At 41.0% G+C, this 27,411-nt stretch overlaps 1 protein-coding gene across 1 annotated transcript in view; it reads left to right on the top strand.

Annotated features, from left to right (window-relative positions):
- Positions 1-5,749: 5,749 nt before the first annotated feature.
- The window catches only part of TRAIP (TRAF interacting protein), a 31,560-nt gene continuing 9,898 nt past the window's right edge, over positions 5,750-27,411 (top strand). Inside the window, exons 1-12 of the mRNA XM_054977403.1 lie at positions 5,750-5,997; positions 7,547-7,653; positions 8,995-9,052; positions 10,924-11,007; positions 15,748-15,787; positions 17,383-17,510; positions 19,705-19,799; positions 23,543-23,656; positions 24,621-24,708; positions 25,483-25,572; positions 25,766-25,854; positions 26,904-27,059. Coding sequence (XP_054833378.1) covers positions 7,556-7,653; positions 8,995-9,052; positions 10,924-11,007; positions 15,748-15,787; positions 17,383-17,510; positions 19,705-19,799; positions 23,543-23,656; positions 24,621-24,708; positions 25,483-25,572; positions 25,766-25,854; positions 26,904-27,059 — 1,040 coding nt within the window. The 5' untranslated portion in view covers positions 5,750-5,997; positions 7,547-7,555. The remainder of the gene's footprint in view (positions 5,998-7,546; positions 7,654-8,994; positions 9,053-10,923; positions 11,008-15,747; positions 15,788-17,382; positions 17,511-19,704; positions 19,800-23,542; positions 23,657-24,620; positions 24,709-25,482; positions 25,573-25,765; positions 25,855-26,903; positions 27,060-27,411) is intronic.

The raw sequence follows: 27,411 nt of genomic DNA, 5'->3' as shown, positions 1-27,411 counted from the left end.
TGGGATGACCTGAGGGACTTGAGGTTGTTGGACATAGCCACCAAGGATGGTATTATGAACAGAGTAGACTTGAACAACAACCTAGGCAGGGAAGTCCCCTGGTTTTTCTACCTGCAACTGCGATATCTTCTGAACGAATTGAATATAAAAAGCGTAATGACTAAACCAACAACTAAATTTGAAGCACTTCTGGACTCCCACTCATTTAACCGTGAAGGTCTCTTATCAAAACTATACCTCGTCCTGCTTGATTCCAAACCACTAAACACTGAAGCGCTACTCAATAGATGGCAGCAGGACTGTGGGATAGAACTCACACGAGAAGATAGAGAGCATGTTTGGATATCTGCATTGCTTAACTCCCCTGTCACCAGTGTGCGCCTCCAAACCTATAAGATTATCCACAGGTGGTACCTCACTCCCCAAAAGCTGGCGAAAATATATCCCAGCAGATCTCCACTCTGCTGGAAAAAATGCGGGGAGCAGGGTACGTTCCTGCACTGCTGGTGGGAGTGTAAAAGTGTTGCTGCTTTCTGGAAGGCGGTTCTCCAGGAAATTTCCCGTATCACGACTTATGTGATACCCCCAAGCCCGGGGCTTGTTTTCTTGGATCTTTGGGGAGATCTAGATATTCCCCATCTGCGGAAGGCATTGGTCAGAACTCTTCTAGCAGCTGCAAAGACCGCAATTGCACTCAGGTGGAAATCGCGATTCCCTCCCACTCTTGACATATGGTATAGAGTGGTGTGGGACCACCTTATGATGGAAAAGATCACAGACAGAATTCGAGCATTGCATAACCCCTCCAAACCTACACAATTTTACGCACAATGGTACCCTTTCCTGGAATTTTTATCTCAGAATGAATGGCTGATCTCTAAGCTACCTCACTACGCGATTATAAACCCCGAAATTTGAACTATGGATTTACTCTGCGACATAATGGATGTGCCTGTACATGATTCCCCCGACGCTGTTGTAATTAGCTTGCTTAACACTGTATTAGACTCCTGTTGATTATGTATAATATTTGCACACTTGATTATTGCCAAATGTTAGTGTTTTGATGTTTATGTATTGTTGTATCTGAACATTGTTATGTATGATGTCACCTTTTTTCTACGCATTTACTGTTGATCTTGTTACTTGTTACACTTTCAATAAAATTTTTTGAAACTTAAAAAAAAAAAAAAGAAATAAAGTTTTTAGATATCATAACTGACTGTGCATTGGAGTCGCTGGTAATGGCACCAACCAGAGGTGTAAAGACTTCAGACTTGGTTCTTAGCAAAGCTTGAAACCTAGTGTGAGATTTAGATGTTACTTCGCTGATTGGAAACAGTCACCACGATACCATTAAGTTCAGCAGCAGCAGCATAACAACAACAACATTCGATTTATATACCGCCCTTCAGAACAACTGAATGCCACTCAGAGCAGTTTGCAAAGTATGTTATTATTATCCCCACAACAAAACACCCTGTGAGGTGGGTGGGGCTGAGAGAGCTCTGGAAAAGCTGTGATTGACCCAAGGTCACCCAGCAGGCATCAAGTGGAGGAGTAGGGAATCAAACCCGGTTCTCCATATTAGAGTCCCACTCTCTTAACCACTACACTAAACTGGCTCATTCATGCCATTGGAAAGATATTCCAAAGTCTAAAAACAGTAACTTTTAATTTCAAAAGGGGAATTTTCAAAAATGAAGGGACTAGTCAGAAAGAAGCCAAGTAAGTAAAACCCCACCAGAATACCTAGGAATTATTAAAAACTACACTAACTGAGGCCCAGATAGAATGTATACCTCAAGTCAAGAAAGGCACCACCAAGTCTGAAAGGATGCCTGTCTGGTTAGCAATCCTAGTTAAGGCAAAAAGTCTTCATTTAAAAAGTAAAAGTCTTGCCTGAATGAAGTGCACAGAAAGGAACATAGGCTCTGACAAAACAAATGGAAGCTGACAATAAAGCAAACCAAAAAAATTTGAGAAGCAGACAAGCAAAAACAATAATCAAATTGTGAAATTCATTGCCAGTGACTTTAAAAGGGAATTAGATCAATTCATGGAGAATAAGTCTATTATCATCATCATCAATCATTAATAATAATAATTAATAATCATCATCATCTGGCAATAGATACCACCTGACTATGGAAGAAGAATGCCATAGTAGTCCCCATTGTCATTGGGGCACTTGGAACCATCTCAAAAAACTTTGCAATTCATATGGAAAAACTGTAGCTTTCTGACATAACACCTACAGAATTGCAAAAGACAGCGTTACTTGGAACAGCGTACATTTTATGCTGATATCTGGTTGATACTTAGGTCTCCAGTGGAAACTTGTATCAGCTTAGCAATGCCAATCAATAATAACGTGACCTCTGCTTATTATTTATTGTGTTTTGGATAATAATGATAATAAATGTATAGCCTGCCCTCCCCACAAGCAGGCTCAGGGCAGATTACAGAATACAAATAAATATAGTAAATGAAACAGTAAAATCAGATTCACAAGATCCAAGATCAGCGGCATAAAACATAGCTCCACAACATAAATTCCTGCTGTTCCAGTACGGAATTCCCTTCACCCTTCCCTGCAACCCATATAAGGAGAAGAGAGGAGGTGGAGACGTGAGTTAATGTTCAGATGGTCACTGCTCACGAATGGGGGCAGATGGTCATATTGTGCCCCCCCCCCAATAGGAGACTGGCAGGGAGGCTGATTTGGTGGATCTAAATGCTGGCCTCAACTATATGCCTGGCGGAACATCTCTGTCTTGCAGGTCCACCAGAAGGACACAAGTTATTGGTGGGCCCGAGTGTCTTCTGACAGAGTGTTTCACCAGGTTGGGGCCAGGACTGAAAACACTCTGGCCCTGGTCGAGACCAGTCGAGCCTCCCTGGGGCCCGGGACCACCAGGAGGTATTTTCCTGCTGATCTAAGTGCTCTCCAGGGTACATACAGGGAGAGGCGGTTCCTCAGGTATGCTGGTCCCAGTCCATTTAGGGTTTTATAGGTTAAGACCAAAACCTTGAACCTGATCCGGAATTCCATGGGGAGTCAGTGAAGCTGCTGCAGAATTAGAGTCACATGTGCCCTGTATGGGTACCCATCCGGACACATGCCACAGCATTCTGGACCTGCTACAAATTTCCAGGTCAGACCCAAGGTAAGCCCTGCATAGAGTGAGTTACAGTAGTCCAATCTGGAGGTGACCGTTGTGTGGATCACTGTAGTTAGGTCGTGAGTTGAAAGATAAGGGGCAAGCTGCCTGGCCTGCCGAAGGTGGAAAAGGCAGTCTGAACAACTGCCACGACCTGAGTCTCCACTGATAAGGAGGAGTCCAGCATCACGCCAAGACTCCCGACTGATGGAATGGGCACAAGCAGTGCCCCATCAAAGGCTGAGACCTGGATCCCCATATCCACCACCCCACGGCCCAAGTACAGGACCTCCATCTTCGTGGGGTTCAGCTTCAGTCTGCTCTGCCGCACCAAACGAGATACAGCTTCCAGAGCTCTATTTAGGGTATCGGGAGTGGAGCCAGGCCATCCATCCATCAACAGATACAACTGGGTGTCATCCACGTACTGTGACAACCCAGTCCAAAACTCCATACCAGCTGGGCGAAGGGGGCGCATATTTATTTATTTATTTATTTATTCAATTTATATACCGCCCATCCCCAGGGGCTCTGGGCGGTGAACAGTTAAAATCGATAAAAACAAAAACTAAAATCAATATACAAATAATAAAACAAATTGACAAGGTGCAGTGGTGGGGAGAACCTTCCCCACCCCAAAGGTGATTAAATAGCAGGGGGGAAGAGTATTGCCCCTTGTGGGACACCACACACCAGTGATTGGCATGCTGATAACCTTCCCCCACGTGTCACCCTGTCCCTGACCATGGAGAAAAGAGACATGCCACTGCAAGGCAGTCCTTCGAATCCCCACATAGGTGAGGCGGTGAGTCAACAGTTCATAGTCGACCATGTCAAACACCGCTGAGAGATCTAACAACACCAGCAGTGTCGACCTGCCCCAATCCAGCTGCCTACAGAGATCGTCTGTGAGGCCGACCAGCACTGTCTCAGTCCCATGAACCGAACAGAAGCCGGACTGGAATGGGTCCAGGACCGATGCATCTTCAGGCTTCAGGAAAGCTGCTCCACCACCACCCGTTCAATCACCTTACCCAGAAACAGGAGGTTTGAGACTGGGCAGTAACTGGATGGATCAGTGGGGTCCAAAATTGTTTTTTTCAAAAGAGGCTTCACTACGGCTTCCTTTAACACCCCGGGAAAAACCCTGGAGCTTAGTGATAAGTTAATAATTGCCTCCAATGGGGCCCTCAGCCCATCCATGCGAGCCTTAACCAGCCACGAAGGGCAGGGATCCAAGGAGCACGTAGTGGGCCTCACTAGCTACAGGATCCTGTCAACATCCTCCTGGGAGACTGAAGTGATCTAAAGTCGGATGCAAAGACAGCCAAGGAGTCTCCAGTTCCCTTACTATACTGTGGCCAGCAGGTCATGGCAGACAGCCAGGATTTTATCTGCAAAGAAGCAGGTATCAATGGCTATTAATCATGGTGAGTATAAGAAACTTCCATATTCCAAGGCAGTAACCCTCAGAAACTGGGTGCTAGGAGGCAACAATGCCAGAAAGCCCCTGAACTTTGTGCTCTGCTTGTTGGCACTTCAGGGCAACTGGCTGGTCACTATGTGAAACAGTATGCTAGATTAGATGGACCGCTGATCTGATCTACCAAGGCTCTTCTTAAATTCTTAAGAAACTCCTTACCTAGAACCAGCTCTGTACTCCCTGCAAGCTCATAAATGCTTTTCCCCCAGAGCCATATATTTCCACTGTACCCTTAAAGTCCAAATCCCTTCTACAGTCTTTTAGTCTCCTGCCCCATGTAAGTTTTATATAACGTCAGCTCTCAGCCTCTCTTCTTCCTCATTCAAATCCTCAACGTTGGGCAGGAAAGTGTCATATAGAATGGGGAAGAACTCCCTTCACAGGTACCCACCACTTTTGTAAAATTTAAAAAAAAAACCTCTCACAATCCCATGTTAAGCATGAAGGCAGTTGCCCTAAGACGAACGAATAGGAGTCTCTCTACACCCTTCAGTCTCATTTCATCTGATGTTAACCCGATGCTCTTGTAGCATCCCACTGAAATTACAACCACCATAGCTCTGCTCTGTAAGAAGTTTCCTGAAGAGGAGCTTTGAAAAAGAAGTGTAAAATGTTCGCCCAGAATCAACACCAACACCCTCTCCCAGCAAGGTCTCTTGCAATAAACCTTCGTTTCTCTCGCATCTCCTTTGCCTGCAGACTTCATCCGACCCACAAATTTCTTTCCAGTTACTGAAACTCCTATCCCCTGTGCGCTCAGGGAGAATCGGACTGCTCCCCTTCCACAAACGGGAAGGAGGGTTATTTCCAGAATACTTAAATATATTATAAGAGAACACAAGTGAGGATGACGATTTAACTGTTGCCCTTTAAATCCTGGAAGAGGCTCGGGGAAAGTCGGAGCTCCTCGCTTCTCTTTAGCCTCGCCCTTTCGGGGCCGGTCTCCGAAGCAAAAAACGCCAGGACGAGACCCGAAGCGCCTTAGGAGGGCGGAGAGTCGTTTTCCTCCCGCGTTTAGGGCGCCTTCGTGGAAACGTCACTTCCTGCCTCTACCGGAAAGGGTTGAGAAAGGAACTAAATTTGAATCCGGTAGCCTGGCGAGGTTTGCTCTGGCGATTGAGGATAATTGTTCCAAGCGAAGTTGAGCCTGAGACCAGGGCTTTCGTGAGAAGGGAGTCGGCGGGAGGATAGACTCGTGGTTATTGGCGGGGAGGAGGGGTCTCTGCCTTGTGTAGACAGAGAGACACGTGTTTGGGGTAGTTGTTGACCGACACGCAGGTAGTGGTCTGCTCCACATAAGGTTGTACTGATGGGAAATGCTTGACTTCCTCCTCGTATGTACGTATTAAGGTACGTTTTGTCCGTGTGCTGAATATGTGTATAGGATAGGGCCAGGCACACCGTATTTCCCTCTACTTGGTGACTGGTTGTGGTAGCAAAACGGCTTTAAAAATGACCGATGATATTGAGGAAGAAAAAAAAAGTTTTTTCTTGTTTTTTGTGTGGGTGGTTGCCCTTTTTTGTATAGAAAGGGGATCTTATAGGGAGTGCTTGTGGCTTGAGAGCTAGTGTGCTGCAGTGGTTTGAGCACTAGAGTGAAATTGGAGTGATGTTGGAAGCTTATTGGTTTCCCCTGAGCTCAATCAATATCACTCAGCCTAACCTAATTACTAGGGTTGTGAGGAAAGAAAACATGGGATAATAAAAACAACAGGATTAGCCACCTTTCTGCCTCCATAGGGTCACCACGGTGGCTAACAAATTAAAACTTACAAATTAAAATCTCATCTTAAAAGCAACACATAATTATATAATTAAAAGAACTTAAAGCCAGAACTTAAAGTATATACAAAAGATAAAAGCGAGGAGGGATTACTGAGGGGATGCCAGGCGAAACAAAAAAGTCTTCACCTCCTAGTGGAAGAGAGCAACAGGAGTGGATGGGGGGATCTCCCTGAGGAGACAGTTCCAGAATTTTGGTGCCACAACTGAGAAGGCTGTCTCCTGGGTTGCCACCTGCCTAATCTTGGAAGGCAAGGGCATCTGAAGATGCCTGCAGTGGTTGAATAGGTTTAGAAGCGAGTAGGTGGTCCTTCAGGTATGTTGATCCCGAACCATATAGAACTTTAAAAGTCAACACAAGGACCTTGAATTCTGCATGGAAATTGAGGGGGAGCCAGTGTAAATGAGGCAAGACTGGAGTGATCTGGTACTTGGAGCCCACTACAGTCAACATCCTAACTGCAGCATTCTGTACCAATTGAAATTTCCAGATTGTTTTCAATGGCAGCCCCACATAGAGCACATTGCAGCAATCTAATCTAACTGTAACCAGAGCATGTACTACAGTGGCCGAATCTTTTCTACCCAGGAAAGGCCACAGCTGGCTAACCAGTTCAATCTAATAAAAGGAATTCCTAGCCACAACTACCACTTGCTTACCCAGCAGTAGGTCTGGGACAAGAGCACCCTCAAACTATGGGCTTTTCCTTCAAGGGCAGTGTGGGATAATGATGTATGCTGCCTTGAGCTCCTTGGAGCAAGAATGGGATAGAAACACAGTAATAAATAAAACTGATAGTAACTCCCATCCTCATGGGGGAAACAATGGTATTGTATTATGTAGGGTTGTGTATATCTTTTATAGTGATTCTGTCATCAGTACTGGGTCTCCAGCCACTTGATCTATAGACTACTGAGAAGTCAGTATAGACTCTTTTGTTTATACTGATGCACTGATTGGTATGTTAAGGTATAAGTAAGTGAAGGAAGGGCTAGTATGCAGGTATGTTCTTGTTCCTCTGTTCTCTTATTGAGTAGCAGCTATTCCAAGGCTAGTGTTTCCTTTTACAAAGAATAGTTCCATGATTGTACTGTGCCATTTCCCTTACTTTTGCAGTTACAGAGGATGCCTATCCGTGCCCACTGTACCATCTGTTCTGACTTCTTTGACAATGAGAGGGATGTGGCTGCTATTCACTGTGGGCATACCTTTCACCATTTGTGGTGAGTATAAAGGGATGGTTAAGAGTTGTGGGGAGAAATCTTGAAGAAAAATAACTGTTCTGGTTCTGTTCTTTTCTTGCTACTTATTAGTGAAATAATGCCTGGAGCCATTATACTAGTTTTGTTATGTGCAGTCTTGCTTTTTCTCAAAACTATGATCAAAGGCATTAAGATGCTTTTTTGTTGCCTGACATGGGGGGGGCAGTGATGATCAGCACAATACAGACATGAAAGAAAGCATATGCCCTCTAGGATTAGGAAAGATGATCAGATTCCTGGTCCTAACAAAAGGGTATTCTTAAGAACCCTGAAACAGAAGAAGAAAATGTTGACAAAAACAGAAACAAAGAAGCTCAAATTTATGTAGAATTAGTAGTATAAGTGATGGTGTGGAAAAAGCAGAGAGAAGCTGTTGATCTTTATCATCCTACTATATAAAATGCTAACCGTGCTCCAGACAACTCAGTTCTTGCCCTGGTGCACCTCCAGAGGGTGCTGCCATGGAGGGAGACCCAGAAGAGGCAGCCCAGCGGGAGGCCCAGGCCAGGATCAGGGGTGGTGTAGGTAGCAATGACCACCCACCTCCCTTCACCCAGCCAGGATGAGGCACAGAGTAGAAGGCAATGCCTGCCCCCCCTTCACCCTGTCGGAATCAGGCATGGAGCAGGTTGCAATGCCTGCCTCCCTCACCCAGTAGGGATCAGGCACAGAGCAGGCGGCAATGCCTGCACACACACACCCCTTCACCTGGCTGGAATCAGGCGTGGAGCAGGAGGCAATGCCTGCCCTCCCTTCACCTGGCTGGGATCAGTAGCGGAGCAGGTGGCAACATCTGTCCCTACCTTCACCCGGCCAGGATCAGTCATGGAGGAGGGTGCAGTGCCTGCTTGCCCACCCTCCCCTTTCTAGAGCCTGTATTTTTCCCCACAACGGTCTTTGTTACTAGTATTATGATATTGGTCTCTGTGAAAGGAGTGTGCAACTCTCTTCCTTACCTGTGTCAGTTTCCTTGTTTTTTGTGTTGCTTTCAGAGGGGTGCTTGCTTATGTTGGGCTTATTCAAGATGTTTTTCTGAGATGTTGGAAGTAATATTACAGCAGGTGGATAAAATCTTTTTTAATCTATAGTGTAAATTGTGTGGTGATGCTCACCCTGTAGCCAAGTATAAGGGTAAACTTAAAGTCTGCCTCTGAAAAAAGGAGCATCATGTGTTGCAGTGATATATTTGGTTGTCTTTCTTGCTTGCTATTACCTGTATGGCTCATATTGACTTACAATAGTTTTATGCCCTTATTTATTTATATCCAATCTAAACTTACATTCAGTCTTTTGATCCCTTAGCCTCATCCAGTGGTTTGACACTGCGCCAAGTCGGACTTGCCCACAGTGCAGAATTCAGGTAAATCTAAAGATAATTTGCCTTGGGTTGGCTGATAAGTAATATTCTGTCACTTTTTAAGCATATAAACTGCTTTATGATAGTGCTATACCGTTGTTATATTCAGGGTTTTTTTCTGGGAAAAGAGGTGGCAGAATTCTCAAGAGGGAAATGAGGAAGAAACACACGGGATTCTTTGAAATCATATTATTTTCAAGCACTATTGCTGAGTATTTTCAAGAGGTGCCGGAACTCCGTTACCCCGCATTCCCCGTGAAAAAAAGCCCTAGTTATATTACTAGCATAGTTAACAGGGCTTGTTCTGGGTACAAATCCCACTTCAGTTCTCTATATCACTATGGTGACCTGTGTCATAGGATCATTACTGTGGGCATACATGTTTGTAAACATGAATAATTTTGCTTATGAGTTAAAATTGTACAGAAATCTAGCTATATCTAATTGTCTACCTTAAGCATAAAATTTATATCAGGGTCAGGTACTTAGTGACTCTAATATTTATGCCTTAGACTAAAAATTTCTCATTGATTCTCATCAGTATGTATTAGAAAGTATTTGCTAGGTGATATTTGTTTAGTTAAAGGAGCCATTGGTTTTACTTTGGCACAACTTCATTATTACACTTAGCCCTTGGGCTAATGAACATAATGTGGTCACCCTAGTGATGATGTGTTAAGAATTGTTGTTGAGTCTTTGGTGTTAGCCTCTGCAGGTTTATTCGCCATATTGAATTTCAAGGGAATCTCAGTTTGCAGGTGGCAGGCTGCATGTGCCTTATTATTTCACTCCTTTCTCTTTCAGTCCTTGCCAGGTCTTGCCCCTTATTGCTTTTCTGACTTGTTGATTCCTTCTATTCTTCATTGCCTCTTGCATCTCTGGGTTACCATGGATTTATCACAAAATAATATCTTATGTAGCAGTAACTATGCAATTAGCGAGTGTCATTACTGTATATAATACTTAAAACACAAAGCTGTAGCTGCATGGGGGAGGTAAGGAGAGCTATCAAATTCAATTTCAATGATTTTTTCCCATAAAGCAAGCAGCACATAGTTGGATTTGGCACAGCATGAGTTCAGCCTCAGCTGCTGAGCTGAAGCTGCCAAAGAACAAACTGCACTCATTTCCAAGGTGCTTTGAGTTTTTGTTGTCAAAATTCCAAAATTTTGTGTTGGAATGATGGCTAGAAATTTGGAAAGTCTGTTAGTGGAATGATGAGCCAAAGGATTTCATAATGGTATTAGCTGTGTGAAGGGTATCATCTGCTATCATGTGTCACTTCAGTGTGCTAGACAGGATACATTAACATCCCTTTCCATGCCTGATCTACCAAATGACTGTCTTTCTTTCAGATCCTCTATTATAAAATCCCTGATGTAGAATCCCTCATTTTACATCTGGGGAAATTTAGTTTTAATAATAATAAGCAATTTATATACCGCCTTTCAGGACAACTTAACGCCCACTCATAGTGGTTTACAAAGTATGTTGTTATTATCCCCACAACAATAATTGCCCTGTGAGGTAGCTGGGGCTGAGAGAGCCCCTAGAAGCTGTGACTGACCCAAGGTCACCCAGCTGGCTTCAAGTGAAGGAGTGGGGAATCAAACTCGGTTCTCCAGATTAGAGTCCTGTGCTCTTAACCACTACACCGAACTGGCTTCATCATACTGAAATGTCAGTATTTGCATTGTCCTGCAATAAGATGGCACATATTGAGTTTTATCCTTCAACTCTACTTATCTGAGTGCAGAGACTCCTCCATTGGAGGAAGATTTCTGGTACCTGGAAAAAAATTCCTTGCTTGATTACTCACCGTTTTACTTGCTTTTTTCACAATTATGCCCTTGTTCTTTCTGTTTTGCACGTAGGTTGGCAAAAGACACATCATCAACAAACTGTTTTTTGATGTTGCCCTGGAGGAGCAGTCAGGCCTGGATGCAGAAAGTCTACAGGTAGACTTCAATGCAGCAGCTTATACCTATCATTGTGATTACCACCCCCTCCCAGTAAATATGTGATGTTATTGCTGTTGGTGGGCTCAAAGGTGTTTCTTGATGCTTCTTTGATTTTGCGCTCGTTTTGCCTTCTCTAAACCCTCACAGGATGGCCTCTATGATCTGATCAGTGTCATCAGTTTAAGCACTTTTGCATTCTAGAAACAGACTGAAATGAAAGCAGCTACCTACAACTTGTTTATTTATAAAGACCATTTTCAATCAACTGGGATGCAAGGCAGGTAACAGATTAAAAACCATATAAAACATGAAGTTTAGAACATCAAACTTTTGAAGCTGCCAGTAGAAACTTTGGAAAAGGGCAAGAGTCCAGTAGCACCTATAAGATTAACAAATTTAGTGGTAGGGTATGAGCTTTCATGAGCCACAGCTCACTTCTTCAGCAGAGACTTTATAAATGAGCATGCCCCTAAGAATCAACAAACTGGAAACCATCAAGGGACTCTAAAGGCGATCTTAACAACCCTTACAAAATTGCAGAAGAGATGGGGTCTCCCTAATTTGTTCTGGAAGGCTGTTCTCAGGGCTGTAGCAACTACGGAGAAAGCCCCCAAATGAGGGCAGAGCACATCTTCATAGGGTTTGGGAGAACCAGCAGGTACTGCTGTGTCTTGCAATAAGATAGTGCACAATGAGCTGTATTGCTGCCATTCCAGATTCGCACAACCTTCACTTTGTCTTCAGTTGCTTTAAAATATTGTGTGGATCAGGGTAACCAAGCTTTACTTGTCTGATGATTGGGAGGAATGTATGCTGTTCAAGTTGTCTGCAGATAAAAGTGAAGGTAGTTTGCAATCTTTGCTCTTACTAGGAAGAAGCTGTTAAAGGGATGCTGACACAGTTATAATCTGCACTAGGTTTCTCTTAGCATATCGTTACACTTTTTCTGTTGTTCTGTCTAATCAATCATTTTCCACTCTGTACTTTCTTCTCTTAAAAGAGAGAAAAAGACATTTAAACAAAATGCTATAATCAGTGAGTAAAGTGTGTGTGTATATAATATAGGAACTTTTGTTGGTTCTAAAAGGAAGAAACAGCAAACAAATCTGTACCTTAACAATATTCTATTACAGTTTTCTGGGAAAATATTTAAGAAAAACTTCATCTAGGTATGTGCCTAAATCAATTTATTAGTGTTCAGTACTGCAAACTGGCAATGACTAAGCCTGCATGGAAAACTACATGTTGTCTGTTCTAACAATAACTTAGCCTTAGCAAAACACCATTTCCTTTATATCAGACTTGTTTGGGAGAAAGCCTCCATTTGCTTTAATATAATGGGATTCTTCTACCCTCTTGTGTTGGAAGCAGGCATCTGCAGTAGTTGCCTTTAAGAGCATTGCCATGACTGTGTGTGTGCGTGTGCACGCGTGTGTACATGTGCATACACACAGGGCAAAAAAATTGCACAGTGGGCCAGGTTCAGAAAGGAAAAATGTTTCCACCAATCAGGACGGGAGGGGGGAATAGAGCAACCAATAGGAGGTGGAGAAAGTAGCAGGATGGTTTGGGGGGAACAGTAAAAGGCAGTGGTGGCATCTAGGGGGAGGAGGAAGAAATGGCACAGGAAGGGAGAGGTGGCAGCAGGGGTTGGGGGGGGAGGAGATGGCAACAGGATGAGGGGATGTGCAAGAAGAGGAAGTGAGAGTTAGCGGGGGATGGGATTTCTCTTCCTCCATGAATTCTTGCAGGTCTTTTATTTAGTGTTTGTACATATAAATAAATGCATAATTTCCTGATGTTGGTAACAGTTCCATAAGAAATAAAACTAATGTCCATACAGAAGAGATTAAAAGCCTCCTTTTATACATGCTGAATAGTTATAGTAGTTGCATAGCTTTAAAATAGCACAAAGCACACAAGCATTGCCTTTTGTAACAATTTCTTTTAGATGTGTTGGAGAGATGAGCTTTCAGTGGACCAGCTATAGAGAAGATCTCTCTGGAAAAAGCAATTATCTTGACAATAATCCTCTTCTTCCACAGTTCCTATATTCTATTAGAGTCTTTTCTGCGTTGTAATTCTCCTCCATCCTGTTATTTCTGCTGAATACTCCAATAAAGTCCTGTTCTAGTAGCTGTAGCATTCAACAATGAAATGCTATTGCAGACAAGGGTCTTTGAGTGTTAAATGCCTGCTTGTTGCAGAAAAAACTTGCTCTTCCTGCTTTTTCATGTCTTGGCTAAATGTACAGGCTATAGACAAAGAAGGCTGGAAGTCTTTATAAATGAATGATGATAATGCTAGTATTCTTAGGTAGCCCACACATATACTACTGGACACTGTAGTAAGGGGCTGTGGAGTCTCTTTTAACTTGTCAAATGTTGAAAACTTTATCTGCATATGGGATTATTTTATAATGGAGAAACTAACATCATATAGCACAATTAGAAACCCCAAACCATAAGTTGCAATTACTTGCGCAATGGCTCCCAGTTTTGGATTTTCTTACAATCAATGAAACAGTCAAACAATACTGAAAGCAGAATATTATAAAACATTGATTGATTTTTGTTGATATATAGGAGATAACTCATCCTTTATTATATTGATATTGGAAAAAATTATCTGTTGAATGTATATGTTATTTCACTGCAATAATACACTAATTTTATGCTAATTTGTCTACCTTATTGCTTAATGTTAAAGGTTGGAGTTTAGTATTGGAATGTTTGTATTATATAAAAAAGTTAAAAATATAAATAAACTGTAATTTGTAAAAAAGTTGAAAACCACCTGTTTCAGGATGTATTGAAAATGTTTGCTTCCTCTTGCAACATACTGCAGAAAGATATTGAGACTGCTAAGAATTTATTTAACTATTAATATACCTGGAATATACTTTTTTCATTATCCAGTTTACACCCCATCCAGGTTTTTCATGAGGAATAGTGTTATTTATTTACTACATTTTTATCCCTCCTTTCCTCAAAAGAGTGCAGGGGACATCAAATGGGGAAGGGGAAATCAATGTTCCCAGAACTTCTGCCAGTCTTATATAGCCTCGTGCGTTCTCTCCCAAACTTTGCACCAGTATCAGGTGTCCTCTTAATTCACACGTGACATTCTTTTTTTTCTTTCTTTCTTTTTTTCTTCCCAAAATGAACTGTGGACTGCACCTCTTGCTGTAGTTTCTAGATCCAGACTGACCTCAGAGAAACTTTATTCCTACTGTCCTGCAATTCCAAACTCATTTCCCTGTCTATATTTTACTCAGGGATCAGCCCTCCAGTTCTTCTATCATGATACAAGTGCAGAAATGGAAGCAGGTATTATTAGCTCTACTCTCCTCCATCTTATATCTCCTTTACTATTAACATTTGGACTCTCATCTGACTTACATTGCTGTAAAACACATCTCTTTACTGTAAAACACATCTCTTTACTCTGTCAGTGGAAGGGAATGTGTGGATATTCTTGGTATTACAGTTATGTAGAGAAAAGGGGGACTTGAAAAACCCCAGCGCTCACATATAAGCTCTACATACAACAAAACAATTTCTGCAGCTATAGTTCACTCGTTAACTGGTTGTCTATTCTTTTTGACCATTAAGGAGTTCCTGAATGCATTTCTGTTATCTGAGCTCTTCTGCTTGTCAGTATCTTTATGGTTGCGAGATTCCAAAGATCTTCATAGTGTTCTAGGCTTCCTCTTGAATGATTCTATTCAGTGTCATGATAGTACCACTGGCATTTTTGCTGTTCTGTTAAATTTCAGTGAATATCCAACTTGTCTACTTTCCCCCTCCAATTCAGCCTTGATTTTTTTCCATGCTTCTCTCGCTGAGTCTGTTGTAGATGCCCCCCCCCACCTGATATATGTGAGATTTATCAAAAAGAGAGCTGTTTCCTACCTGTCTCCATCTACCCTGTTGTGACCTTGTTAGTATCAACAAGTACTGTTATCTTCTTTTAACAGGCTGTATGTTTCCTTCTCCATTATTAAATATTGCCAGCTGTTATAAAAATCCCCTTTGGTGCTCGTTTAGCACCACTTCATCAGCTTGGTGCCAATAAGTTTATCATTGCCCTTTCATCCAGCTGCTGTTCCAAGTCAGCATCTGTATCCAAACTTATTTACATGATCATTAAATCCTTTGGTTTTATTCTGTCTCAAACATCACTATAGCCGTGTCCTAAACTGTATGGAAATGGCTCATGGGACTGTATCCAAACACTGTTTTTGTAACACTATTGCACATAAGTGTATTATTCTTTAGCTACAAATATTAGCGGCAAGTATTTAATAATCAAATTCTGTCTGGCAGGATCTCCTCCTTATTGCCTTGTTCAGTTAAAATAGTATGGAAATTTTTCCACAGTGTTTTCTCTGTGAGACTCCTAAAGTTGTTCACCAAAAACAAAATGACAACGTGAGAAACAAGAATGACAGGGGTAAGACAAAGAGAAATTTCTGTTGTAGTGTTCCACCTTGAAGTCTTGCCAGTTTTGATGTGTGTGTATGCATGTGCACACACAAAACATCCTATTCTAGATTAATAATATCACATTCATTAGGTGACCCAGCTCTCAATTGTCTATCATATTTGGTCAGTCTTAGTGTGAAGAGCTTTTGCATAAGTTTGCATAGGGTCATTTTGTGGTACTTCTAAACTATGCTGAAGATTTGTGAGTTTTGGTGCAAGTTAATTTGGTTCTTTGTGTGCTACATTTCAGAATGAACTAGACAGAGTGAAAGCCCAGCTATCCTTGAAAGGTGAGTTGGAAAATGGAGGTGGATAAGGGAGTTTGCTCTGCACGAAGATCTGTGAGGGGGAAATGGGAGTGACAAGATTTGTATGATGGTTTTATCCTAAAAGACTGAGAAATGAAGATAAGCTCACAGACAGAAATGGTTTGGGGCACTTGCTACCAGGGCTGAAAGGTCTTGAAATCCTTATGCTTGGCCATAAAGATTTGTATTGCCCAGCTGAGATCAGTGAAGAGCTGGGTTAGAATATTTAGAAAACTTGGAATTACTGCCTATTTATTTTTAAAAAAATCATATCTCAGTGGTCGTCTTGTGGAAAACTGCAGCAGGATTGCATACAACTGAGAAACCAAATAGAAGCAGGAGACTGGAAAGCAGAGGGGGAAAGGATTTAGTCAGATGTCCAAATGACAGTCCATGCGTCTGACTGCATATGCACTTTCATTGTCCCACTGTTGTAAAGAACATAGTAAACTTTAATTTTTGAAATGGTTTATAGAAGCAGGTGAATAAAAGTCCTGGAGACTTTAATAGATTTAAAGCATTGTCTGAAGGCAGCTTGTCTTGAACTGTGAATAATAAGCAGTGAAAAGAAAATGTCACTCAGTTTGAATGACAGACATCTTAAAACATGAGATCACCATAAATGAAAAAGGTTGGAAGAGAGCAACCAGGGAGGGTTCTGTTTCTAAAGAGCGTTCTTCACCAATGGATTTTGTTGCTTTCCCTTAAACATACAAATTAAAGAGCTAAAAATAAGGGTTTTTTTCCTTGCCAAACAAGAATGAATTTGAATAACTTGCCCCGTGTTTATCCTGGAAACAACAGTGGCAATTTATAATGTTATGCTAAATTAAACAACCCATCAAACCTCACACATTTTTCTAGGTGGCCCTTGTCAGGGTGAAAAGACAATATATTTGCTTATTGTTCTGGGTTTTATGTTAAAAAATATGCCTTTTATGTGATGGTGTGAGAAGTCTTTATGGTACTGGAGATGCATAAACAGGGATTACACCATGTATATTAGAATGTCCTCTCACCCAACAGTAAAAGAGGTGGGACAAGAAAATAACAAATGTAAAAGCATAACGATATAGCAGAATAACGGTTCAGCATGTCAGCACTCTCAGTGTTCACAGTCTTTTCCAAGCATGCACCCTGGACAGAGGGATTCACACTGAGAGCAGGATATAGCACCTTCCAAAGTTAAGCATCAAAAGTTCGATTCCCAAAAGTGTTCAGTTTGTGAATAATGCTGTCTCCCTGAGCAACAGTCCAATGCGCCTGAGCTTGTTTTGACCTTCAGAGGGAAGTGGCAGCTAGTATGCTGGTGCTGGTACTGCCAAGTGAACTAGCTTTAAAAGAGACTACAGTGTGCCCTGGAACCAAAGAAGGGCTTGAAACGTATTAGTTACAAGGATTATTTGATGTGGCATATGTTTCTAATGCATCAGATTCAGTAGCAGCTATCCAATGGCTTAGACAGAGTTCCAGACCATTTCTAAATCTTTGAAAGTTTGGTGTGCTTTGTTCAAGCTTCAGGCCACATTCCAGTCCTGAGGCCTGGCAGCAGTTATGAGTACTATGCTTTATTTCAGAGAAGGAGAAACGAGATTGCCAATCTATTGTGGACTCACTGAGGGAAGCTCTGGATGTTCGAAATGCCACTATTGAATCTCTTCAGAAAGCTATATCTGACATGGAAATGTTATGTTCTACTCTCAAGGTATGTCCAGTTTCCTTATAATGACATTAGTGGCTGGGCTTTGTTTTCTGTACAGATGCAAATACAGTACTAAAAGTGTCTTGTGATTTCCAGATCTCTAAAACGAAGTGAGAGATCACATCATTATGTCTAGGATAGATTGCATGGAACCATTCTAGCTTGCAACATGAGCATCCAGGGACACTAAGCCTCTGGACACTAAGCAGCATATGCAAAGGAGGACTCCACTGGAAGCTGGGCTAGTAATCCTTCCATCTTAGACAGACACTGATTGCAAAGTGCTGGCTCTTGGATTTGTTCCCCCTTGACCAAATCTGGAAAAAAACCCACAATATGGCCTGTAACATCTTCCTTTTCTTGGAGGTCTGATTTAGGCTAAAAAAGCCAACTGAGATGCATAAACAGAAAATTAGAACTTGTGATGAAATGGAACCCATCTTATGTGGTGCTGAACTGACCTTCTGGGGGGATAGTTGATATGTCCCTGGGCAGTGTTAAGATTTTGAGAAAGCAAGGAGCAGCTGAAATTATAATTCGTGTGAAAGTTGAAGATGTTTAGTGTGTTTTTTAATGATTTGAATTAAAAGGTTGATTATAACTACTTGTTATGTTTCTGTAATGTTTAGATGTTTGCTAATATGGATGATATTTTCTGAATTGGCAACGGGGACTGGATTTACTTGCTTGTGTTATGCTTAAATGATGTTGCATTTTTAGCATAAAGTTTGGAGGGAGCCTGGAGGAGGCGGGTCACTCATGCTTTTCATTTTTACTTCCATAATCTAACCTCCCAGGACACTGAATGCTGCAATGGAATGCACTTTATTTGGAGCTCTCCTCAGTCAGGCGAACAGTACAAATGCTCTTCTAAGGCACTGAGGGCTATGCCTGTTGATTATTTTTTATTTCAAACAAACACTTCCCCTCATAAAATGGTTTCCAAGCTTATTATTCTGTTCTATGTCTGATTTTAGAAGCATAACTAAATCTGTTCCAATACCTGCTTTCATTCTGGAAAATATACAAATTGATCCATTTTCTAGCAATCACAGCAGTTAAACCCACTCTGTTTGGCATTATGGGATGTAGGGATGCATCTCACTGCAAGACATTGCAAAATAATATCAAGTTATCAGTTGAGTTTGTCCAGTCAATACAATAGAAACATTAAAATGAGCTGTAAAAGGTGGTGGTGAGTAGAGATGGAGTACTATCTATGCCCCGCAATGTGAACTCTCATCAGGTCGGAAGCATCTAAGGTGTTGTAATAAGGTGAGATGCTGAAATGGTTTGTTGTCAAACATGTTAGAATCTGTCACAATGCACAGTGTACAGCTTTAATCTTTTGCACATATTCCTAGTGATAAGCCAGTCTTTTCTCTGAAGTCTGATCAAACAGCATTACTCCTTTCTTAGTTTTCAGCACGGAGAGAAGTGGGCAGGAGCCTTTGAAGTGTGTGTTAATCTGACCAGCCCAATCAAAGCCTGAGAAATCACAAGTATATTGAAGAGGGTCCCCACCCCCACCCCTTCAAATCTGTGCAGGTCTCTTAAAGGAAACAATGTGTTTTAATGTAAATCTGCAAGTTGCCACTGCGTAATGTCAGGGAATTGCCAAGTGAAGAATTGGAACTGACTTACAATTTATCTGCAGATAACTGCTCAGGCCATATAATGTGGAAATGGTTTAAACATGAGCAGTAGAAAGAGAATTTAAGGAAAATACTTTTCCTGATTGCAAAAGAGGAGCCACAATCTTGCACGTTTTATTCCTACTATATTGCACTATGTTTGTTGGTTACACCACTTACATGAGCAGTTATTTGTAGATAATATTTGAATCAGTCCAGTCCATGTGGCAATTCCTTTATTATTTTTAATATTGAATGTTAAAGGAATTGGAGTAGAAGTAGGAACAGGAAGCACATACATTGGAAGGATCTGCAGGAAAGAAAGTGGCCTTTCTTTCTCCAAATGTCTGTCTGAACAATCTGAAATAAGTATCATTTCTAGAGATGCCGTGGATTATATCTCATGATCAGCTCTGAGTATCTGTGGTTCATGGGTGGAAAGCAAAGTGGATGATTTCAACTGTGTGGGATTTTGAAAACCGTCTTGATCCTGGTAGCAAGAGTTCTGTAGTGGGTTGCCATGGAGCTGCCTTCTAGGCATTGACAGTGTTTCTCCTTCTCAGAAACAAATGAAGTACCTGGAGCAGCAGCAAGAGGATACAAAGAATGTAAAAGAGGAGTCCCGAAAACTGCGAAATAAACTGAAAGCTATGGAGAGGTTATGAGCTTTGCATGTCTTTATCTGTATATGTGCTGACTATGTTGATGGTATTTTTATCTTTCTAGAAGATGTTGGACTATAATGTATGGAAAACAGAGCTTTTTAACAAGGGGCTCTCAAACTGGTATTTGAATTTTCCATGTCTGTAAATAGAAGTCAAGAACCAAAGTGACGATTTATGGATCAAAATCTCAAGTTTTTAAAGTCAGATATTATCCTTACTGCATATTACATCCTTGACATCATATAGCCCCCACCTTATGGAATGGCCTGACTGAGGCCAGGAAAGCTCCCACTCTCCTGGTTTTCCGCAAACTATGCAAAACTGAATTATTCAAGAGGGCTATCTACCCAGATTATAGGGCTGGGTTGTAAGAAGTAGCTCAGAGAGATGCCTTGCCGTTCATTATCGTACTTTGCTCAGTGAATGTCCTAGCTGTTGATTATATTGTATTTTTACTTGCACTATGTAATTTGCCATGGATCACAGTGAGAAAGGCAGACTACTACTACTACTGCTGCTACTACTACTAACAATAACAACGATGATGATGATGATAATAATAATGTAATAACTTCATGCAGATAACACAGAACTTTACACCAATCTGTGCCATGATGGGAGCTTTACCTGTATTGCTGCTCTTACCCTAAATGGTTCTGGATTAGAAAATTCTTCAGGGAATTCTTGGTTGAAATGATTAGTTCTATTTTCTTGGCACTTGAGATGTGCATTTAGATATTTCCTGCCCAAATATATATTAAAAATAACTTTTTTTCAAATATCGGGGTATCTAGAGCAATATTTGGGATTCTCAGAATGCTGATAATTGGGTCCTGATATTTTCAGGAATATCCAGAGCTGACATTTTAATGCTCCTGGGGCTGTTTTTCTTCCATTTAACAAGTTTCCCAGGCAACAGGGGGAAGGAGGAGGGAGGCAGCGGGATCAGACATTAGGGAGAGCGCAAGAACAGTCTGCCCAAACATGACTATTCTTTCACAGTCTTCCGTGGCTCTCTGAGCAAGGGCAAAGAAGATAAGCAGGCATGCCATGCAGCTTGACTCCATTTCAGGAAAACTAACAAACACGCCGTGATTAACTAGCACCAAAAGAGTCAAATCAAATTTACTTGATATGTTCAAAATCAGTTAGATGCCAATAAATTCAATGTGTGCATACAGACAGCTTACATGAATATAAAGCAGACTGTATTACAGTAGCAGCATTAGTATCAGCATACAAATAGTTTATGCATAGAAGTAGGTATCATGTGCAAAAGGCAGGGCATATTTCAGTAACAAGGTCAACAAAATTCCTACGTAGGTAAAGATGTAAAGTGCTTGTGCCTAACAATAGTACTAAATATCAATGAAAAAATTAATCACATGTACATAAGGCAAAGCATACATCAATACTAGCAATAATACAACAAATTTCCTATGTTTTTAAAGTCCCAGTGCCTGTAATTGACAGTCTTGTCTAAAGAGTAACCAAAAGTTCAAAAGTCATATTCTGACGGTTATAAGTAAACATGGTCTTCAAACATCTCCAAGAAAAGGCTCTGGACAATAGAAGGATTGGGCAACAACTGCTGCATAGGAGTAGGTTACATGTGCAAAAGGCAGGGCATACTTCAATAACAAGGTCAACAAAATTCCTATGTAGGTAGAGATGTAAAGTGCTTGTGCCTAACAATAGTACTAAATATCAATGAAAAAATTAATCACATGTACATAAGGCAAAGCATACATCAATACTAGCAATAATACAACAAATTTCCTATGTTTTTAAAGTCCCAGTGCCTGTAATTGACAGTCTTGTCTAAAGAGTAACCAAAAGTTCAAAAGTCATATTCTGACGGTTATAAGTAAACATGGTCTTCAAACATCTCCAAGAAAAGGCTCTGGACAATAGAAGGATTGGGCAACAACTGCTGCATAGGAGTAGGTTACATGTGCAAAAGGCAGGGCATACTTCAATAACAAGGTCAACAAAATTCCTATGTAGGTAGAGATGTAAAGTGCTTGTGCCTAACAATAGTACTAAATATCAATGAAAAAATTAATCACATGTACATAAGGCAAAGCATACATCAATACTAGCAATAATACAACAAATTTCCTGTTTTTAAAGTGCTAGTGCCTGTAATTGACAGTGTTGTCTAAAGAGTAACCAAAAGTTCAAAAGTCATATTCTGACATGGTCTTCAAACATCTCCAAGAAAAAGCTCTGGACAATAGAAGTATTGGGCAACAACTGCGACGAGAAGCCAACAATTCACTCGTTTCGCATCTTCATCTAGGTAGTTATTGTATACAAATTTCCAACATATACAGATATCAATGTCATTCCTAGTTCTTTCAATTAACTTCAGCAACCGTCCACCCTTTTTGGCATGCCAAAAAGATGAAGATGCGAAACGAGTGAATTGTTGGCTTCTCATTGCAGTTGTTGCCCAATCCTTCTATTGTCCAGAGCTTTTTCTTGGAGATGTTTGAAGACCATGTCAGAATATGACTTTTGAACTTTTGGTTACTCTTTAGACAAGACTGTCAATTACAAGCACTGGCACTTTAAAAACATAGGAAATTTGTTGTATTGTTGCTAGTATTGATGTATGCTTTGCCTTATGTACATGTGATTAATTTTTACATTGATATTTAGTACTATTGTTAGGCACAAGCACTTTACATCTTTACCTACGTAGGAATTTTGTTGACCTTGTTACTGAAATATGCCCTGCCTTTTGCACATGATACCTACTTCTATGCATATACTATTTGTATGCTGATACTAATGCTGCTACTGTAATACGGTTTGCTTTATATTCATGTAAGCTGTCTGTATACACACATTGAATTTATTGGCATCTAACTGATTTTGAATATATCAAGTAAATTTGATTTGACTCCTTTGGTGCTAGTTAGTTTATCACGGCGTGTTTGTTAGTTTTCCTGCATTTTACTGTGGTACTCTCTTGTTTTCTGACTCCATTTCAGGGCAAAATTTTCTGGAGTCCTGGTGGAACTTGCTGCTGCTCTGGTCTGTGCCTTGGATTTCTGTTGTCTGCTGCTATTTGTTGTGTTGGGCTTGTTGGTTCTGTTTGCATTTGAAGGATTTTGGCCAACGGTTGGTCTTGTGTGTTTGGCTATTGGCTTCTTTGGCCTGGAAAAAGCATGAAATTCTTTTCCCATAAGAAACTATAGAAACAAATAGGATGGCTGGGGGCACTATGTTCAGGACCCTGTAGAATTGATCCAATACACTTGAAACTTGGAGTCTAAGCACCTTCTCAGTTTCTACACATGATAGGATCTTAAAATGATCCAAATATATAGGGTAAGGCTGAGCCTTCTGACATTCCATTTGGTCTTCAGACTGAATGTATGCTATTTCTGTATGGAGTAGGTAGAAAGAACGTGGCTCTAATTGCCCTTGAAGTCTGATTCTCAACCCCAAACTTTGGTGCTTCAAAGTACTTGATACTCTTTCCTATAAATAGCCTCATGTCTGAGTTTGTTTGCTGCAAGAATTTAATAATTTTAAATCTTGGGTCAATATAATTCCATACAACTGAAGCACACTGATGTGTATCTGAGCCCAGATGTGCTATGGGAACAGTCCTTAGTATCCTGTCATATGCAATAGAAGTTAAACTGTTCTAGCATTTGCTGTAATATGGCTTAGCTGCCACTGTGCCATTTGAAAATCCCTAATCAACCTATATTCCTTCCAGGATTGAGCTGTTATTGCAGGGCCAGCGTCCTGAGGTGGAGGAAATGATCCGTGATATGGGAGCAGGACAGGCAGCAGTGGAACAGCTTGCGGTCTATTGTATTTCACTGAAAAAGTAGGCATTTTAAATTGGGCTAACATGGTATTTATTTATGAATTCCCCAAATCAAAAAAGTAGGGAAAAGCAAAGCTTACGTTCTCTGGCAGTATGTTAGTTACACCACTGATATATAGTGAAATCAAGGTGGCATAGATGGAAGATTTCAACACAGCAAGTCTCCTATTGTTGCATTAGTGACACATTCATTGCTATGGAAACGGCCTTCAGAGCTTTGCTGGAGTGCTTAGGAGGTGACTGTTTGATGTGAACCAAGGGGGCAAATGATTGTCCTGATTCTGAGTAAGTCAGCATGGATATTTCTCCTATTAAAAGCAGAGCGCTTTATGCAGCTGTGGCAATAACTGTGGTGTAGTCACCAGTCCCTATCGTGTTTGTTAGACTTCTTTCTATTTATATCATGTATATTTCACAGTTGGTGCAGGCAATATCTCACAGCGAATGGGCAATCACGACTTTTATTAATGAGCTTCAGCATTAAGTACCTGCATTGTAATCAGTAACTTCAGTACAGTTTTATAACAGCATTAAAAGGCTTTCAGGACCATCTCCTTTTTTTAAAGAAAAGGACAGATGTTGGATGTTGTGTTAGTAAAGATGCTGAAAAGTACTGTATGTGACTTAACATTGATGACACTTTACATTCTGACATGGAAATACCACTTCTGCTGTTTTGATGCTTATCCAAAAGAGGCAGAGGTCTATTCTCCCTCTTCCCCCCCAAAAACGACATTTTCTCACCTGCTTTATAGTGTGTCTATGTTCCTAACACTGTACAAATCAGTGTTGGCTTGTTCAGCACTGTTTTTCTCTGAATGTGCTTGTGTGCATAATAGAAACTTCTGCAGTCACTTAAGCTGTGAATTGAATATTTTCAATCTAAATTTGATTACTGACTCTAGCAAAGAGTTACTTGCTTGGAAGCCTGTTTCACAGATTGACTCTTTTGAGTTCTTTCCAGGGAATACGAGAACTTGAAGGAGTCTCGGAAAACATCAAATGAAAAAATTGAGAAGTTGAAAAAGGAGTTGTTTTCTGCAAATCATAAGGTAAAGGAAGAGTGGCTGTTGTGAGGATATGTTGCTGAGACACCTAAATAAATCATCAGCTAAATAAAACCTCTGTACCACAGTTCTTGTCCAGAGAGTGACATTAGCTGTAAGTGTAGCTATTGGTTATACAGAGAAGTCCATATGCAGTTTTCTTGTTACTGATAAGTGCAGCAAAGGCATATTGAGAAATCTGCCTCCATAGCCCAGTAACACTGTTGCTATTTCATAATAAGTATCAAAACAGTGAAGGCCAGATTGTTATACATAAACGGTTTACTGTCCTAATTTTAAACATTTCTGTCTCTTCTGTTTAACATATTATTCTGTATTAGTATCAGAAAATTGTTTTGTGGGTGCAGAAATCTTGGAGGAGAGAGCAAAATTTTAAGGGCTGCCCTGTTGATTATCAATATTTCCCAACTACAAGAAAACTGTTTGAATTACTTTGGGTAAACTAGCACTGCAACAGAACACCTTGTCCTTAGTAGCTCTTCCTTGGCATCTATGTTGATGAGTCGACTTAGAGCTCCCTCTGCAGGTGGCTTGAAAGCATTCAGAGGGCTGGTATGGATCTCTCAAAGAAGCTGTTCCTGGTTGGGTTTAATTACCTGAGATGTCTTTGTTTGTTTTCTTTTTAATGTCAAGCTCTAAACAGTCATAAAGAGTATCCTTTCATTAAACATATCCACTGCAAATACTGGGGTAAAACCTTTGTACAGGTTTGCCCTATAATGTGTGCTGGGGTTCTGATATGTAGTTTTTGATCTGTAGATACAGAAAATTGTTCTGGAGTTGGAGAAAACAAACGAGGAATTGAGAAGCACCCAGACAGATCTGAGAAGTGCAGATAAGGAGATCACAGTGAGAACATTTCTTAAACTTGGAGAAGATGCTCAGAGTTTGTGACCCTAAAATTATGCTTCCTTGCCTTCCCACTTTACAGTCCAGCTTCCTTTCTCATCTGCTTCATTATGAAAGGAGGGGGGAAATGTTTTTCTGAGTTTCATCTTTGTGGTTTTCTGACTGGTGTTTATTTTCACTGTTACTTCTAAAGAGTCTGAAGAAGAAGATAGAAATCCTGCAAGATACTCTAAAAGTGCCATCAGTGACCAGTGAAGCACTCAGTCGACTTCTGTCTGAAAGGTTGGCATTGCAAAGAGTTGGTGCAATAGAGAAACTGTGTCCCAACAGTACTGCACAACGGAAGCAGAAGAAGGTTTAATGCTTCAGAGCAGTCCCTAAAAACAGAGGGTTAGATCCAGCAGCCTGTCAGGGGAAGCTAATAATAACAACAATAATAACAACAACAACAACATTTGATTTATATACCACTCTTCAGGACAACGTAATGTCCGCTCAGAGCAGTTTACAAAGTATGTCATTATTATCCCCACAACAACACCCTGTGAGGTGGGTGGGGCTGAGAGAGCTCCTAGAAGCTGTGACTAGCCCAAGGTCACCCAGCTGGCTTCAAGTGGAGGAGTGGGGAATCAAACCCAGCTCTCCAGATTAGGGTCCTGCGCACCAAACTGGCTCTGATGTGGATTTTTGCTGCACTGCCTTCCCTCCGCAGTCCTTTTCAACCTTCAGAAAAGGATTGTGGGACCCACACAGGCTGGAGGACTGCTCTAAGAAAGGAAAGAAGTATTTCTTTTTCTGCTTCTCTTCCCCCCTCCCCAGTCCCCTTGGCAAATGTGATGGAGCTGGACAGCTCCGTCTCCTTGACAATTATATTTCTTTTGCCGCTTCTGTGTGCAGTACCATGGCAACTGGAGTGAATCAAGATGCCTCATTACAACTTTAGCTACTGTCTTGGAAATGGTATCCCTGACTTGAATTAAGTTTTCTACTTTTAGATGCGACTAGGATCAAAATGTTGGTCATCTTCCAGTCTTCAGAAGCTGAGTGTAACTGACATGGCCTTGAAAGGCAGGATGTGAATGTTTCAATAAATAATTATTTGTCATTTTCCCTAACTCTTGATCATTGAATGTCACAGGCTTAACATGCATTGCTAGATAATGCATGCCTTTGCTCCATTAGATAGATATAAATGTCAATATGAAGCTATGATATAGGCAGTGCAGCATGTAAACTAATTTGAAAGCTGAGATGAACGCACCTGATAGTGTACAAATTAGTTGTGCTACTCATTAGTAGTGATGTCATGTGTGCGTAATTTGGTCTTGCAGCCCAGCTCCCATGGAATTGCTCAGCCCAAAGCTCCATCGGCCAGCTCACAGTGATGACATTGATCTGAATTCTACCTTTGATGTGGAGACACCAAAGCATCAACCTCATAAGACGGCCCCCGCTCCTGCCAAAAAGCTCAAACTGGATAAAAAGTCGTGAGTCATGTTCCTTTGCCTCTATTGGCCCCTAGGTGTGCATTTGGTCTGCCTGGCGTTCCTGTTTTCACAAATGCTGCAAGCAATTCTCTAGCCATTTCCTATTCCCTAATCATTGTTTTCAGCTGGAACATCTTGTGCAGAAGCTTTTTCATCACTGCAGAATAAAAGAAGCTACTAATGTGCCCCGGCTGCTGTCGATGAAAGCTAAACTTTTTTCTCCCAGCCAGGTTGCCCATCTTATTATCATTTTGTTTATTATGCAGCTAAAATTACTAAGTGCCAATAAATGTTTAAACAATTCCTAACTTGCCTGACCCCATAGGAAGGGTAAGGAGTAGAGAGGGAGGAG

This window comes from Eublepharis macularius, chromosome 4 (genome assembly GCF_028583425.1).
Source record: "Eublepharis macularius isolate TG4126 chromosome 4, MPM_Emac_v1.0, whole genome shotgun sequence".
NCBI lineage: Eukaryota > Metazoa > Chordata > Lepidosauria > Squamata > Eublepharidae > Eublepharis > Eublepharis macularius.
This window is presented reverse-complemented; position numbering and strand designations above follow the sequence as displayed.